Here is a 17,711-nt window from a genome sequence, read left to right as displayed (position 1 = left end):
GATTTTGTCCTGACAGGCTGATGACAGTCCCATCTCATATCCCCTCACATCGCTCCTAAGATCCACACGTCTTTGCGTCACCCCCGTGGTACAGTAAAGTACTCCGGTGCCCCTTCGTTCTTTGAGAACCGTAGAAGAGTCTTGGGTTAGTGGGGTGCTGTGTTGGAATGAAAAAAGGGGGCACCGTGACTAAATGTGACAGTACTGTGCAATCTGTGTGGTATGTCAGTTAAAAAGGAGCGAGGTAGAAAAGAGGGGGACTGAATGGATGGGGGGGGGGGGGGATTGTAGACAGTCAAGGTCATACAAAGCAGGGTGGCCCAAAAGCGTATACGGTACGTATTATTGGTTCTTCGTTTCATTGGCACTATTTAACTGTCCTGACTCTTTAAGATTTTGCTGTCATATGACGTGACAATCCAGTCTCTAGACTCGCCCTCCGAATTGTCTTTTTGTCAGTCATTTTGTCTCGTTCAGGTCTCAATCCCTCCCCTGGGCAGGCCTTATCCTATTGGGTATGCCGTGCTGAGTGACCCTTTCCCCATTGTCAGTCAAGTCTCAGCAGCGAATCAGGCCCTGCATATTGCGGAATCAAGGAAGTGAAAGCTGCTCGAGAGAAGGGAGTGCCCCTTGCCCTGATCCAAACACAACCCCCCGTTGACATAAAATAGAATAGTGTACGCCACCAAAGAGGATCAATTTAAATGGACACCCACTCACCCTGAGATTGTGGCCGCTTATAGACAAATGCATTGGGGTGTATTTATCGTCTGCCGTTCTTTTCCGTGACCATTCTTGCAATCTAAAATTCACACGACCATAGCGTCCACTGTCCTCATCCGTGACACCTATCAGCCACTCTTTGTACCTGTCAAGTGCTGCCCCCCCCTTTGGCCCAAAGCACCCGGCTCACTGCATGAGAGCCCTCACATCAAAGCTGCGCTAAGCCCCGCTCGCGCAGATGAAACACCCTCTCACTCCGGCCGCCTCGCTCGCCACTCTCATATATTAGACGCATTTCATTTTGTTTTCAGCGCCATTGGTAAAACTAGACGCTGCTGTCTTAAAATAGCGTGGGGGGGCATCTTATTTACTCGCCATTGTGTGGGCGGTATCACCCGCGCTGAGGCTCATGCACACGCACACAAAGTAATAATTCAACTAGAGGAGAAAATAATGATGTGTGGCCATCATGGTTGTAGTGGGTGAAAAGCATCCAATTGAACCATAAAGGGAGTCCGTAAGGGTCTCCATATTGTAGTTAAAACAGCCTCATCTTATTTATAATCCCAAACAACCGTATTTTGCTGTATTGCGCTAGATTTGTTATTATTATTTTTTTTCAGCACGGATTGCAACATGGTTTTAGTATAATTCTAAATAAATCCAACACTTCTTTTCATTCTTTTTAAAGACTCCCAGTGAGATAAGATGGCATGTTGATGCAAAGGAAAGGTTTCTCCCCGGTGATGATATAAGCTGGTTTCCGTAGCAGCGGCAGCCTTTGTTTTGCTATCTGATGTTGGACAGGCCGACAAAGGAGCGCTAAGGAGCGTCCAGCGCAGGGTGATGGAGGTCGGGGTTCCCTCCCATAGCGGGGTCGGGGTAACCCTCTTGACCGCTGGCCCCGGGGCAGGGACTCAGTGTGGTGGTGGCATTGGGGCACCCACAGGGCATGGGAAGAGGATCAGCCTGCACACTGCTGCAGAAAAGACAAGACTGACCCAACGCTAAGCGACTGTGTGTGTTTTCTTTAGAAAAGTGCCCGTGTGTGTTTAGCACAAAGGCAACGCGACCCCGTACGTTAAAAATGTGTGTGAGGGAGATTTAGTCGTATAAGAATCAGGGTGACCTGAGGTTTGTGGCGCACATTTGTTTGAGATTCAGACGTTGACAGCACATCACAACACAAAGATTTCGATGCACTTTGTGTTCATGTGGGTAAGACTTAACAGTTAGCACAAAACACAAAGGGCTGAATGACCTCACTTTAGCACAGTTTCAGAGGATTTAACCGTCACCAAATAAGGATTGAACTGTTAGCCCTGTGGGAGAGATTGTGTGGAATGTGTGCCTTGTTTTTTTTTTTTCTCAGTTAAATGAGAATGAGTAAAAATGCAATCACTGTATATTTTTAAGGTTTAGGCTCACTTTCGCATGTTAGACGAGAACTGAGTAAGCAAGTTGCTAAGCTGCTAGCGGACCTGACATCAACGTAAAAACATCTCAGTGTCATTTAATAATGGACTCCGACACCCAAGTGAACATGGTGGCGCGGCCCCTCCAGGCGCCAACAACACTTGCCGCCTTTACAGCAATGTCCTTCTGGGTGATTGCACAACTGAAAGGGTGAGTATTAGCGCACTTAGGTGAGTTAGTCCGTCCAAAGCAAAGGCTATAGGCCGCGACCGAGTGTTGGCATTAGGCGGAAGCTACAAGCTCCTCGGCCCACGTGAGGTTAGTATCAGAATGCTGAAGGGCGGGAAGGGTTATTGATGAGTGACGGGCGAAGGTTAGGGAAGTGAAAGCTCACCCTGCGTGTAGGCCACTCAGGGTTAGCCAGCGAACACGTGGAGCTGTGTGGTTGGACCATTAACTTTTGCCCTGGGAAAAATCAGGATTATGTGATGTTGTTTGATGCTTCCCTCTCTCAACACTGACTTTTGTGGTCCTCTTTTTTATCCAATTTTTTTCTCAATTTCATATCAGTTGATTTTTTTTATTTTTTTATTCCGCAACTGATTATTCCACTTTACTCAGATCTGACCTGTTGGATCGCATTGGCAGATAATAATCGGTGATCGGGTGTAATTCTCGTCCTTGAGCCGATCTCCAAAATAAGACATTAAAAACAATGCCGTTCACCCTCGGGATGATCTGTGCCATCGTTAATAATCAATATGCACTTTTTTTCCCCACACTATTTAAAAATATATGTATATATTTTTTGTGGGTCTGTCGTGCACCCCCTCACACTACCCAATTTTTCATGTGCTGAATGTAACAATTCTTAGCGTTTATTTCTCATTATTTTTCCCCCAATGCATTTCAAGGGCCGTCAATTATATGCAAATTATAGCTATTCCTTCATCGAGTCGATCCCTTTCACTCACTTCACAGTAAAAAAAAACAAAAAACAAGTTGTTCAAATAGATTTGTCCAACTCCTGATCAGACAGTTGATCATTTTATATTAAACTCACTTATCTGATCATCTGTTTTTATTTTCCATTAATAATAAATAATTAAGTCACTGTATAAATTTGTGCGTGCCATGTCACACTTAAACTGTCAGATATTTTTTGTACAACATTTAACCACGACATACTGTGAAAACTGGGCTGTCTATTCGTCTCGCTTTGCCTGTGTGAGTGCAAATGCTCGAACCGCCCGCGTCTGCCACACTCCACAGACCTATTTTATTCTTCACCACTTCCTATTATATATTTTAATAAAACAAAGCTTTTTTCAGTTAAAACCTCAAAGTAAACAATTTGTCCATATTTGTGCAAATTCATAATAAATTTTCATGCTCTGTATTTCATTTTATTTATTTCTATTGTCCGCGCATTTGACGTCTCGCGGTCGCCGTCTGAACTGATCCCTTCGGCTATGTTATCATGCTGCCACCAGTGGGCAGTGCCACAGAGCTGGTGTGGATCCAGTTCAGCTGCATGTCTCTGTCTCTCCTTCCCTCGCTCAAGCCGGGGTCCCATTTTCATCTGGTCATCCATCTGTCTGCATGTGTGCCCGGGTGTCTTCAGCACTGTCTGTGTGAAAATGTCCCGGTAATTTCCCTGGCCCAAAATTGAATCTGCTCTAATAGATCCTCCTCTAATATCACCGCAGCCTCACTTGACTGAAATGAAAACATCTACAAAAATATACCTGCATAAAAATCACTCTCTGAATGTGTCTAGTAGAACATATTTTATCATGCAGTGGTCAGCATTTCCTCAATCATCCCTAAAAGCTCAAATAAACGTTGCATTTTCACGATGATGTCAAAATTCTAATATCAAAGCATCACGTCTTACTGAAAATATAGTAATAGGTCCAATAAAATAGACATTTGGAAAAGAGTGAGAATCAGTTAAATTTCATCATCTGCATAAGTGGGAACGTGTCATTGTGCTGTTGTCAACAGACGGCAGGTGCTAAGGGAGAGGGTGTGTGGCAGGTTTGATGGCGCTGGGCACAGAAGGGACACACGGGGACGACACGCACATTGCGTTAACACTTATTAAGGAAGAGATGACGTGTGTGATGCCTTGAGAAGGCAGTGAGGAAGCTGAGCGATGCCACCTCTCTTAATTCCCTCTCACATCCCCCAAAGGTATTTTGCTGTCTCCCATACTCCTCGGGAACGTGCTATTAGTGTGTAAATTATTGCGTGTGCGCGTGTGTGTCCAGTTGAGTCTAGTGGGGCTTGTATGTGTATTCACAATAGCAGTTGTGTGTGAACGTCCAATGTGAAACAAGATCTATTTCCTGCTGTAATCTCAGCGTGCTCGGGACAATAAACAGAGTTAATTAAAAATGTTAGCAAAGTTGAAGAAGTCACACAGGAAAAAAAAAAAAAGGCTCATTTTTCATACACTTATTTAATTTCCCATTTTCATATGTTGTTCATATCGGAGACATTTACACAAAAAGTCACACATCAGGGTGTGTGTGGCTGTAGCAGCACAAACTCGGGCCGCTGAGTGATGCCGGGATCGATTGAGTTTGATATTAAGTGGCATGTGGCATTTGGAGTCACTAAGTGCTGTCCACTGACTGAAACCGCTGTTGTGGAATTCCAATTGTGCAGTTACTTGTCAGAGTTTTAACTGCAGCAATGCTGCTTCTTGCTGTGATTTGAAGTTTATTCACACTTGGCTAAGAATTGAAGTCTGCGCTTTGATATTTGCACCTGAGAGAAACTTATTTTTTTATTGATTTTCTTACCTAAACTTTACTTTCAACAGTGGAAAATAAATTAGAACACACAATTAATTAAAAAAAAAAGCCTTGAAATTGTATTACATTGTGTGTTTAAACTCTCCTGAAATAACTCCTTTTCATGTTCTTTTTCACGGTGCGTTAAATATAAAAATATTTATTTAAGATTTCATTTCATTTATTGCCTCTCCATTTTAAAGTACGTTACAATTTTAATTGTCAGACAAAATGCCAATCATTTATCTTTATGTTCTTCACATCATCATGTGTCAACGATTTATAAACCTGGATAGAAAAATATAATGCAAATCAAAGCAAAGGGGAACAAAAAAAAAACATGATCTTAATGACGTGGATTTCATGTACGTGATCTCCTCTTTGTTTTAGGAGGGCTACAGCGTGATCGTGCTCAACCCGAATGAGAACTACCTGGAGGTGGAGAAATCATCCAAGTCCTCCTCGCTGCCCTCTCCGAGCGAACCGTCGGACGAACCCGCCGAAAAGAAGGAGCGCAAAGATGACAAGGAGGGTAAGAAGAGGAGAGAATTTTACGAGAAGTACCGCAACCCACAGAAGGAGACGGACACAGAGCGAATCCCAATCCGGGTATGTCTTTTTTTTTTTTTTTCCCCATTTCACCGAGAGGGAGGGGGACGAGTGTTTAGAGTGACGTGGTGGCAAGAAGACAGGGATAGATGTGCATGACGCACCGAGATGATAGCTGATGGTTTGGGGGTCGCGCAAGAAGGTGGGAAAATCGGCGGGTAGGAACTCTGGAAGGGACAAAGGACAGTGGGGGAGTAGGAGGTGTCCATCGGAGAAGGCAAGGGAGGAAATGTGAAGTAACTCGGGAGGAAGGGAGGATGAGAAGCAGAAGGAGAAAGAGAGGCTCTTGTGTGGTCAGCCTGTGTGTGAAGAGGTTGGCCTGGCTCCAGTCGCCTCTCAGTGAGCAAGTGTTAACCACATGGCTACCTCCCTCTCGCCCTCTTTATTTTTTCCCTCCCTCCTCCCTCTTTCCCTCTCGCTCACTTCCTCTTCATGATGACGGCGGGCCGGTCAGTCTTTGTTGACCACTGGGATTATTATCTCGCCAACACACACACTGCAAAGGCACTGCAAAATTCTTATCATGTGACAGCGACTGCGTACAAACACACATATTAACAGATGTGCATACGCACACGTGTGTGGAGCACACTGTGGTCAAACAAAGGATGTTGGCTTTTAATGAATGTATTTCCATTGTGCGGAATAATTGAGCCCAGACTGGAGTGAAATAAAGCAATATTGTTTGAGACCACTTTTGTTTTAGTTCAGCCAAAATCTTTATTTTTTTTTATTTTTTTCCCCTTTTTTTTTCAATGGTTATAATTTAGTAACAATGTCACTGTTTGATTTAGATGTTAGGAACACCTGAGCTGGGGTCCAGGGTTGTTATCGTTTTGGAATTCTAATTATAGTTACATTTTATTTATAGTTTTTCTTTTCTTTTTTTTTTTTTGCAAAAACAGTTTTAGTTTAGATTTTTAGTTGGTTTTTCTTTTTTTTTTTCTTTTTTAAAAAAAAGGGTTTTCCACATGTTCAAGATTTAAAAAAAAAAGACCATGGTAAATGTGCAGTGATAATTCAACAAAAAAATATTATTTCAAAAACATTTTGGTCCGTTTACGGTTTAAACGGTCCACCGACTTTGAATCACAGTCAGTGCCACGCATACTGCTTTTAAAGTTAGATGCGGGCATGCGCCCTAATTATTAATTACGAAGATGGGATGCCTTTTTTGCCAAAAAAGCAATTAGAAAACTAATTCCTCATGCTATATTCTCATGATATTTGTTTCTGGACCTCTAAAACTATTAACCTGAATTTTTTTAAAGATCCCAAACAGCGCAAGTGTGTTTACTTTATTAACAGATTGTATATGTGTGTGAGATATACTCGAATTGCCATCATTTAGTAAGATCCCAAATAACGAGAGGAATATTTTATATTCTTTCACTCGAGCAAATTGCACAGGCTACAGGTGTAAAAGAAGGTTTGGCACCGTTGGTAGCTCTGATGGAACCATGGCAAATTTGGCAGGGTATCGCCATGAGTTTGAAGTGACGAAATGGGGAGTGTTAGTGGAAGAGGCAAAAAATTGGGGGGAAGCCAGCAACTGCATAAAAGCAACATTGTGTTTGATTGAACTCGTCTTGAGTGTGTGGCATTTGATTGTATCTGCGTTGTGGCTACGACTGCATTTAAAACTTGACATGGCGCAAGTTACAATGCGTTGAAATCAAATGACCCAGATGCAAGGAAATGCAGATTTGAGAGGAGCTTTGTCTTTAGTCATAGGGCATGACTCCTTCTTGTGACTTGCAGCCAGACCTTTGTTCATTCCGAAGTCATATATGTTTTCGTTTCAGCCATTTGAAAAAGCTTTACACTATTGGAAAAAATATTCATAACCTCCTTTTCGGAAATTTAAGTCAGCTATCAACATTCGTCTGAGGTTTGATAAATCCCATTGTGTGTGCTGAATTTACACCACACTAAACGTGAGCTGCACGGCAATTGAACTGACAAAATCCAGGTTTGTGCCTGTTTTTCCACATGCCAACCTTTTCTTAATCAGGACCAAATATCACCAGATGTCAATCCTTTTGCACAAACTTTAATTTCTAAGCGACTGGTAGTCTGTGTTGCAGTGTGTCGCGTTCAAATCAAGACACTTAAGATACCAAGATGCATAACTTTACAAGTATATGTAACTTATAGTACATATTTTTAGTCCACAAAAAATACCATGCTAAATTAAAATGAACTATTACTTTTGAATAAAAATATAATAATGAGCTCACATTGAAATGGAGTGTATCACAGCATCCATCACGCGCTACTCATTTGTGTTTGTCCCACATTGATTCAAACTAAATTAAATCTTGGCCATCAACCATGGACATCCAGTCACCGGGTCATTTTTATGTAATTGCTGAAATAAAGATGAGGTTAAATAACAGTAAAATGACTCAGATTACCAAATTCAAATCAAAGAATAAAAAGCAGGATGAAGAAAAAAAAAATCTTTTGACGTTATGTAAAAACAGCAGTGAGGAATGTTTTCTGTCCAGATGTAATTTCACTCACAGTTGAAGCAGATCTTCGGTGTTCATGAAGTTTGTTCCACAGTTGTATGGAAACACAATTCTGCTACACTTTTTTGGGTTTTGTTTCTGGAAATACGATGCGTGCATCCGACCACTTGCGGCAGTCTGGAGGTCTCAGAGAACATTATGTAAATGTTGAGGTCCAAGTTCAAGAAGATTTTAAAATATATTCTTGGAACTTGTGTCAAGTCAATGTGTGAAAAGAAAGCATGCTTTTAGGATTTTACATTTCCGATTTGAGGCAATAATCACACCAATACTTCTGACTTGCTTTGTGACATGCAGTCAAGTCAAACAAACATTCTTAAGATTTATTTTATTTTATTTTTAAGGAGATGAAGATTTGAGGTGAGGCATTTATTTCTTTATTTTTCAAGCAGACGCCGCACAGCTATGGATTATTAAAATGATCAACAGGTGTTTTAAGATTTTTGGCCCAAACGCAGCGGTTGCAGGGCTCGGGATCAAGATAAATGACGGAACAGGTTGGCTCTTTGTTGGTGACCCTTGAATTTTGATCTTTGACCCAAAAGTCAGCAAGATGTGAGTTTGTTTGACCTTGGCTCCTCCACACACGCCCCCTCGCCCCGCACCGCTTCGCTCACCACTGCTCTGCCTCAGTCCGCCCTGGAGTAAGCTGTCACACGTACACACGCTCATCCAAAATCTTTTCTCAACTTCTTTTCCCTCCTCCTTCAATCTTTTGTCTTCAAGTGTGTGTGTGTGCCTGTGTGTGCGTGCGCGCGTGCGTATGTGCATAGCCTCCTCTTTTACCTCTGTTAGTCAGGGTGGGTGGTGGATCAAATCAAACCTCTTTAGCCGGCCTGTTTTCATCTTCTTGAACAGAATCCACCCGAGGCACGTGCATTCACACGCATACAAACCTTTTTGTTCTCCACACCTCACACTCTTAACTCCCGCTGAGCTCCAAGACCACCTGCACACAGCCATTCAACTGCGCACTCGCTCAAATCTACACACACCTCTTCTCATTTCAATATAAATGTAAGCAGGAAAAAAAAATGCTTCTCTTCCGCTGTTTTGCATGGAGTTTGGAAAAGTACGATCAGCAAAAAAATACATTCCTTTTTATTTTTTTTTTCACCTTCAATAAGCCCCTCGATCTGCTAATAAAGCTGAGTGATTAATGTGCTTCCTTACACACATTAATAAGTTCTTTACCGCTTTTAAGGTTCCTACTCTTTAGCCTTAGGTCCATAGTTTGCAACCCCTCAACCTTATCTAATCCCTCTTCTCTCCTCCTGCGTCAGATCACACACTAGCAGCCCATGATTAGGGGGGATGTTTGCTGGAGTAAGGAGGGATGGGAGGATATAGAAAGTGGGATGCTGATGAGGTGCTAGAGGGGCAGGGGGGCGCTTTCTTACCACTATGCCATATAGAAGTTTGGGAGTTCACTTTACTCTGAATTTTAGCAGTAATCCAGTTAGCTATTTTCTGTCAGCCAAGCGGAGGAATGGAAGGAACAAAAGGCACATTCATGGGCTTAAGAAGCTTCCAAAGAGTTCACCCAAGGCTGGTTGGCTGGGATTAGGCCAACAGGCCCTGGAAAAGTAGAAGGGGGAGGTAAAAGAGCAAAGGGGACCAAAAAAAAAAAACAGCTTCATCTTTCTTTAAACACCACTTATATATGTTTATAAATGAATTTATGATCATTTTCTTGCATTGTATCACGCATCTCGATCAAGAGATATGCGAGACGAACTTCGATCACATTTTAAGGCAGTTTGAGGCAGGCAGGCCTATGTTATTTTTCCCTGTTCTACTGTATATTCAGCGTCAGAGCCGCTTCAAGGACAGATCTTGATAATGGAGACTGGGGGGGGACATCAAACGTATGACATCTTTCTGCTTTTCAATTATACATTGGGCATAATCTGACTATATTCAAGGGAAAATATGGATTCTGGTGAGTTTTTCTCTTAAAAGCCCTTGGTTAAATTCAATTATGATAAACATTTTCATCCCTTCTTTTTTCTACGGTTAATGTGTGTTGGGTAGTCTTTCAGTTACATCGACTACTACCTTAAGACTCCTATCTACACCTGACACAGATTAGCCCCGCCCCTTGATTAGCAATCTGAATCTAGTTTGTTCGCTGCACATTTCGCAGTTCAGTATCACCACCTAAACACACACGCTTGTACTTGTATTCAACAAGATGTGACATCTCCCACCGTTACGGGACAGTTTAAAAATATATATATATATATATTTTTTTTTTAAATATTCATCCCTTTCGAGACCAAACACCAATCTGTTATCCCAAAGTAATTATACAGACAGGATTTGTTTGGCCTTTGACCTCAGATCATGCCAAGAGGTAAGGCTCAGCACACACAAGGCTAGGTAGAGACTTGATTAACCTCTGGAAGCGGTCAAAGGGAAGGTCACCGGCCAAGGCTTGAGAGCAGCTCACCCGCTCGCGAGAAGGAACAAATTGGCTGCATGCCATCCGTGTAGCTGCTGTGTTTTTCTGTGATTATCGAGTCACAGCTTTGACCTTTGTTTGTCTGCATCAGGCTCTTTGTAGCGGCAGTGGTGTTGCAATTTTTTTTTCTTTTAACTGCACTTTAATTATCCACTGTCGGAGCTCTTTTAGGTTGTACAAAACCACATCTAAAGCCACTTTTTTAGCAAGCGGTTCATTCAGTTCACTTTTGCTCTCAGTACAATTTGTAACGGTCAACCCCAATCTGACTTGTGTTTCACACTGCACATAGCTACAGCAAGTATTTACAATATAGGGTAGGGCATCATATCAGTGGGACATAGTCTAACCCAGGCATGGACAAACCACAACCGAGCGGCCACATGCGGCCCGTTTAACGTTTGAACTTGAAAAAATTATATATAATTCAATAAAGCTTTTTAATGTTTCAACTGAATTATTTCGATAAGCCTTATATTGTACGTGGTCGTACTCATTTTGCTAGCTTGTAGGTTTAATATTAGCGTAATGCAACCGAGACAATCAAGTCCGATGTAACGGGGAGAAGTCAGTCACTAATCAAAATAAAATATTTTTTCTGTACTGAATAATAAATACACCGGAAATACTGCAAGATTTTATTTTATTTTTCCATCTGGCCGGACTGCCGTGGCCGTGTCCAAAGTGGTTCCGTTCCGCGGCCCGGTGGTTGGAGACCACCACTCTAGAGCACAGTTTCTGAACTGGCCTCACCCTTGGGACCCGCTTTTTTTCCCATAGCCAAATCCCGACCCACTTTAATACAGGCAAAACCAAACAAATGTCTTTTTTCCCCCTTAGGCTATGGCAGTACCTTTCAGAACATTTGCCATTGGGACTGTGAAAAATGGGTACTTTTCCGAGCTAAGACAAATTATACTGCTTCGTGGAAATGAGGCTTAAGTATTTTGTGTTAGTACCTGTGTGTGTGCGTGCATGCATGTGTTTGCTCAAGGCAGAAACAGTGTAGCTGGTCTCACTTGCCTGCTCCCAATCTTCTAGTTAGGTCAACCATCAAACACATCCATCCTGCCCTCCCTGGCTGCCCCCCACCCACTGTGCTCTCTCTGTCTCGACACACACTCCTGTTGTGGATACAGGCTGACCTGGAAAAGAAACAGAAAAAAAACCCACTCACATACGCCGCACACCTCAGGGTCATCTCGGAACAAACACCGCCATGTCTGCCTGCCCTCTCTTCTTTGCCTGATGTCAATTAATGCCTGGCGGTAATTTCACCTGACAACCCGAGCGGCGGCGCGAGGCTCACCGAGATGTCACGGCGCTGACCTTTCTGGCCCACAGCCCCTCTTTTCTAATAAAGAATCTCACAAACCCACAGCAACTTCCTTTGTACTTTGTTAATGAGTTATTGATTTGAAACAATGTCCTGGCAAATATTGTCAGAGCAGAATGACCCCGTCAAGGTCATGTTGTTTTATTGTATAGTCTCTGCACGCTAATCTGCTTTTGGCCTGACACGTGCGCTATAGTTTTTACCCTTCCTTCACCTCCTCACCCCTTTTACTTACTCTTCCTTTTCGTATACTGCATATAACATCCGCTGTGTACAGTGTCAAGTATAGAATAATAGCACACCTACACGCACACACATGTTTCCCCTTTCTTATTAGTCTGCCGCATTATCCCCCCCCACACACACACACACACATCATTATATTCCCAATTCGCCACAGCTACTATACCTGTTAATTACCCGCAATGCCGCCATCATTTTCACATCTCTACTGCTAATTTGCCTCATACCTTTCTTCCTCTCTTGCAAAGCCATCGGCTCCCAGACAGCTTCTAGCCATCCTCTCGCAGTGTGTCTTCCAGTTAAGGAAGTAAACAAGAACAAAACTGGGACTAGAAAAGAGTAAAACAGACGACCATGTGCCAAACAGTTTTGAGAGTGTTTATAAAAACGTTTTGCCGTTATGTCATGACCAATCATGTGGACACACTCTTACACACTAGAGCAATTGATAACCTCTTAACATTTAATAGTCAAACTAGATGAAAGCAATCATGCAGTCATTGCTTGTGCCGATCAGGACATATTAAAACGTTTCTGGCTTGGTGCTTCTGGTAGAGTTTCTCCGTAGGTGGCCTAATGGAGGCACCAAAGTTCATCACATCCAAGGAGGTTTCATTGTTTACTTATCAGCAACCTACAGCTATGACGTTCCCATCGTATTTGGATGAGCCACATTAAGTCAATCAAAAACGCTTATCAGAATTAAAACTCGACATCTTTAATAATGGGCGCTGAGAAGCCAGCTCTTCAACTTTTTTGTAATTAATTATCTTACTGTATGCAGGATTGCAGAATTATTGTGACACTTCCATCTCTGTTGAATCTCAACATAAAATGTTGTCATTAATTGCATTAAAATAACCATGTGAGCGGATCGTAATACTCGGATCTTTGGTTGTGCTATGGTTACTGTGTTTATAAGGGCACTTTATAACCTTGAAAATGTGGATGGAGTTTTCTTTATCTCGTTTATTTTATGTCATCTCCGTCCATATTAGTTCAGCAGAGTGCCCGTTGTGGAGACTATCTAGAGAGGAGAATTGTATTTAATATCATCTGAGGGGACAGTATGGATTACTGTGCACTCTGTAAACACACAAACAGCACACTTCCTCACTCTCCCTTGACAGTCATGGCTGAAGGATGCTGGCAACAGGTGTGCAGTTGGGACACTTTTCTGACAGCCCTGGCACACACACAAGCACACACACAATTTGAACTTATTTGTGAGCGCGCATGTGTGTGTGTGTGTGTGTGTATAAGCGAGTTGGTGACAGGAGGCTGGTCTCGCAGGGCGGCGCGCTCCACTGCAGCTAATTAACCCCAGGAAATAATTGCAATATGCAAATGTTGTTTAGATAATTCACTATACACTGCCATGCCAGGTAGTCGTCAGTCACTCTGTTGTTTGCCGCTGAGGGTGAAGACAGAAAATATGTGTTACTGTTTCTGGCGGGGCAAATGGGAGTGGGACAAGAATGGAAAATGGTGGCATTCCGGCCGCTATTATAAAGCGTTTATATCATTTATGTAGAAAGAAATAAACGGACAATGACTCCATCTTTCAAAGTGAAGATGTCTTACACGGGAATTTGCCACACAACCATCTTGGCTGGTGTCAGGCACAATTACAAAGGAGGTACCAGAAGCTAGAAGAGAGGGAAGGAGTTAATGAAACGGGCCTCTCTGATGAAGGGCGACATGGCGGAGGGGAAAGCGGCGAAGCTTCAAACGACTTTGATGTCACAGCCTTTCAGACAGACATCTCTGTCTCTGCCTGCTCTCACCCCCAACACACGAGCACACACACACACACTCATGCTCGCAGCCCTGATGGCAGGAGGGCAGGCCAGAGCATTCATTGCCTGCTCTTGCATCACTCCCTGAGAGTTGAGGCGGTGCCGACGCGATAGCCCCCTCATGCTAATCTAGTGGCAAACATAAACACACTGACAGGTTAATTTACCTCCGGACAAACACAGCAGCAAAAACACATCCAATGTGCGCACAAAGTTTTGCCCAAAGAGGCATTACACTGGACACAAGAGCATTTTCTCATGGATAATTTGATGGGATTTTGTCATGCACTCTAATTAGTAGAAACCATGCACGTTTGTGTTCTAATTTCTAATTCCGTCAATTTGATATGCAAAGAAGAAATGAGTAAATCCGTGGCATGTGAGAAACGATACTGTATGTACTTATATAAAATACGCTGATAAAATGCAAACACATTTAGGAAAGACATTGTGAGTCTAGACACCTTTGTCCTTTCCCACTCATCAGCAATTGTTTTAGAGTCATCGTCAAAGACACCCAGTGTGAAGCCGCGCCGGTCCCAAAATGGTGTCAAATTCACATTCCGTAAATCAGTGATATTCATATCATTGTATCTTACAAACGTAACTTAAATTAGCCCTGTGGAAGGCGAGGTCTCTGTGAATTATGACTGCCAGCAAATTTGCATAGTGTATTCCATGGACTTTATTGACATCATACGGTGTGCTTATAGATTTTGCCCAAAAATTGCTCCTCATAATTACAAAGTTGCTCCTCAAATGAAGTCATTGATTAGCAAAGTTGCTCCCCCCAAAAAAATAATTTCAAGTCTTGAGCTTTGTACGCTAATTAAAGGAAATATATTTTCTTTCTGTTGCTGTGATTTAGGGTTACACGTGTTGGCTTTTGTGTGTCGTGCAGGAATGTGTTGTTTATTGCCAGGCAGACAGTTTGATAGGAAATCAAAGTCTCAAATCAATGTCACAAGTTCATTAATGGATGCCCTTTTCACTCATCTCCTTTTACTACTGTTCCTTCCCACCCCGGATAAGTGTTTACATCTCTTTTTAATTAAACATGCCAACTTGGTCACAATGTATGTGGCGAGCGTAATGGGGCCAAGGTAAAACGAGTGCAGTCATTCTTAGTGTCTGCTATTATGTGTCTGATGATTGTTTTATTTCTTCTTTCCATGTATGTGTTGTCCTGTTTTTCTTTTGACCTTCCCAAGTGTCTTCCCGTGTGGTCGCCACTGGCGTATAGATAGGCCATTGATTGAGCAAGCAGTTACAAATTAAGATTTAAACGTTACCTCTCTGAGCTTATTGAGTTTTACATTTAGGGCATTTGCAATATGCAAGACTTATTGATTGACTAAAGAGTGCCCCTTTATAGATATCTCCTCAGGCGACCGCCACGTTTCTATTTTTCTTTTGTTTCTTTTTACTGTAGCATAACATTTCGATTGTTGTTCGGGTCATGCGTCACCGACTCTGTCAAAGTTTGTAAAATGGTTCAAAGATGTGTCTTTTCTGACAGCCCCAAACTGAAAAGTCTGTTTGTGTTTTGCAGGAAAACGGTTCCTCTGAGGAACACGTGCTGCACGTGTGGGATCACTTTGTGGCCAAAGCTGCCGCCAAGCATGTCTTCATCATGGCCCACAGCTATGGCGGGCTGTCCTTTGTTGAGCTGGTCAGTGGTTTATTTTATTTATTTATTTAATTTTTTTTTGCTTCCGTTTCCCATTCTTAATCACACATGGTTGTGCTTTCGACTCAACACAATCACTTGACTAAAACCTACTGTTATATTTGAACACACATGACTGTGGCTCGCAATAATTATGTAGAATTGTACACAACATGGTATCATCGTGATCACATTTTAGGGTACACGTCTGCTGTTGTTGCAGGGTGGTGTTCAGTGGTAAGATTTAAATTGTTTGGGAGGAAAAAAAATAACCCCGGGAAAGGAAATTAAATGAAATAGGGGCACTAATATTATTAATAATATAACCTTAATAGCTGGACCAACTCCAGACACATGAGGGAGTCACGTAGTAGAGTACTTGTTCAATTAGCACTTTGTTTTGTCCTGTCCTTGGGCTCCATTCAACCACTAGATAAAGAATTGACTTCCTCCAATAAATTCTGTCAGGATGGCAGCGCAGTAGAACCGTTACTGACATGCACATTCCTGCTCCTTGAGAGTTGGTATGCTGAAAACTGCTGGGAGAGAAAGGGATATAGTCATTTACAGTGCTGACATGTTTTACTAGTTAGCTGTGATGGGCCCAATGACCTGAACTGAATAAGACAGCAAACGGGATGGATGGTTCACTTCTGATTTTGTAATTCTTCTGTCTTGATGCTGGTCATCATTTTCTCCTGTATTTTAATTATTATTATAAGCTCAGCACATGAGGTTCAGTTCTAAATGTAGATCTCAAAATCAAATGTCATTTCCCCCCAAAGCATAGAATCCTTAGTTTGTTCCAGTGCTTTGCTTGCCTTTTCTTGAGACGATACTAGAGCGGCAGCTCAAGTTAACCGTTAACCGTTTTTTGCCGGTCAGTCCCCCGCCGCACTATCTCGGTATGGTCGCGACCACGACACTCCGGCCTCATTCATAAAAATTGTTGACCCCGATCTCCCTCCCCCCCAAAAAAAAAAAAACGTCAGTGCATGACGCCGTCGTGGGGAGATGCTAACGCCAGAGGGCTATTTAAACTTAATTTGCTGGCTTTACTATTCAAATCTGCTTACCTTATTATGGTCTTATTTGTCTCCTTCTTATTAGTCTCCTTCTTCTTTCTTCTTCTCCATGAACGTGTCCAATGCAATAAGTACGCACTGTTGGTGTTCTCAGGATTGTGGTATTGTTTTTGTGGTTAGCACTATGTTAGCCCAGTTGCCTTTGTATTCAGATTACCAGACTACTTCCAGTTTCGTGAAAAAAACGATTCATCGTCTCCAATTCAATTCGTCTTTTCTTAGCAAGGGGGTTTGCTACAGCTAGAATACACCTAGAGGGGGGCTCAAGGTGGTCACTTGTCCCACTGGAGTTTTCAGAAATAGTTGATTCCTTATCTTTTTACTTCACCTATTCTTTCTACATGGTATTTTGTCATTTTAATTTGGCTGCTAAATATTCATGCAGTGTTTTGTCCGTGACAGCATCATAATCTCTTGGGCGTTTCGACTGCGTGACGACAAATCGCTATTCTTCCCCGTTTGTATCGTTTCCTTCCTCGTGTGTCTCCCTCACTCGGAATCTCGGTGCGTTTAAAGGCTTATGTGAGGTTCTGGCTGGACTCTTTTTAAGTAATGTCCTTGTCAAATGAGAATCCTGTGAAATCACCAACATGCAGGACGGCGCATGTGTGTATATAAATACATTCCATACAGCAGATGCAGTATGGGGATGATAGCATCAAGACAAAGAGCTGAAAGATATCCTTTGTTCATTTTAAGTGACAGTGTTTGTAAATGCCACCGTCAGGTTTCCCTCGAGGCCTTACCGGCTTCTGCCGTCTATTATTGTTGCGATTCCTTTGCGCCTGCCAAGGTGAAACTAATTGGGAACGCAGATACACCGTCGCAGCTCTTCCAAGCTCTTTGACATTTTAGCCAAACGCGCTCAAGCCTTGCTGTGCACAAAGATCACATGCACAAATACATAAGATTTAAAGCAACTACGATTTTAATTCTACATTAGTGTGTCTCACTAACACACATGCACAAACTCCCTGCACTTATGAGCGCACACTGGCACACATACACCATCTACTTAATTGAGGAGAAATT

At 42.4% G+C, this 17,711-nt stretch overlaps 1 protein-coding gene across 2 annotated transcripts in view; it reads left to right on the top strand.

The window, feature by feature from the left end:
• arb2a (ARB2 cotranscriptional regulator A) overlaps nt 1–17,711 on the top strand; it is a 137,716-nt gene that overhangs the window by 46,050 nt on the left and 73,955 nt on the right. For both annotated transcript variants that reach the window (XM_088292184.1, XM_088292174.1), the window contains exons 7-8: nt 5,331–5,549; nt 15,478–15,597. In XM_088292184.1, the coding sequence (XP_088148310.1) occupies nt 5,331–5,549; nt 15,478–15,597 (339 nt within the window). The remainder of the gene's footprint in view (nt 1–5,330; nt 5,550–15,477; nt 15,598–17,711) is intronic.

The sequence above is a fragment of the Idiotropiscis lumnitzeri genome, chromosome 1, assembly GCF_059441095.1.
Source record: "Idiotropiscis lumnitzeri isolate Australia: NSW breed Sydney's pygmy pipehorse chromosome 1, RoL_Ilum_1.0, whole genome shotgun sequence".
Lineage (NCBI taxonomy): Eukaryota > Metazoa > Chordata > Actinopteri > Syngnathiformes > Syngnathidae > Idiotropiscis > Idiotropiscis lumnitzeri.
This window is presented reverse-complemented; position numbering and strand designations above follow the sequence as displayed.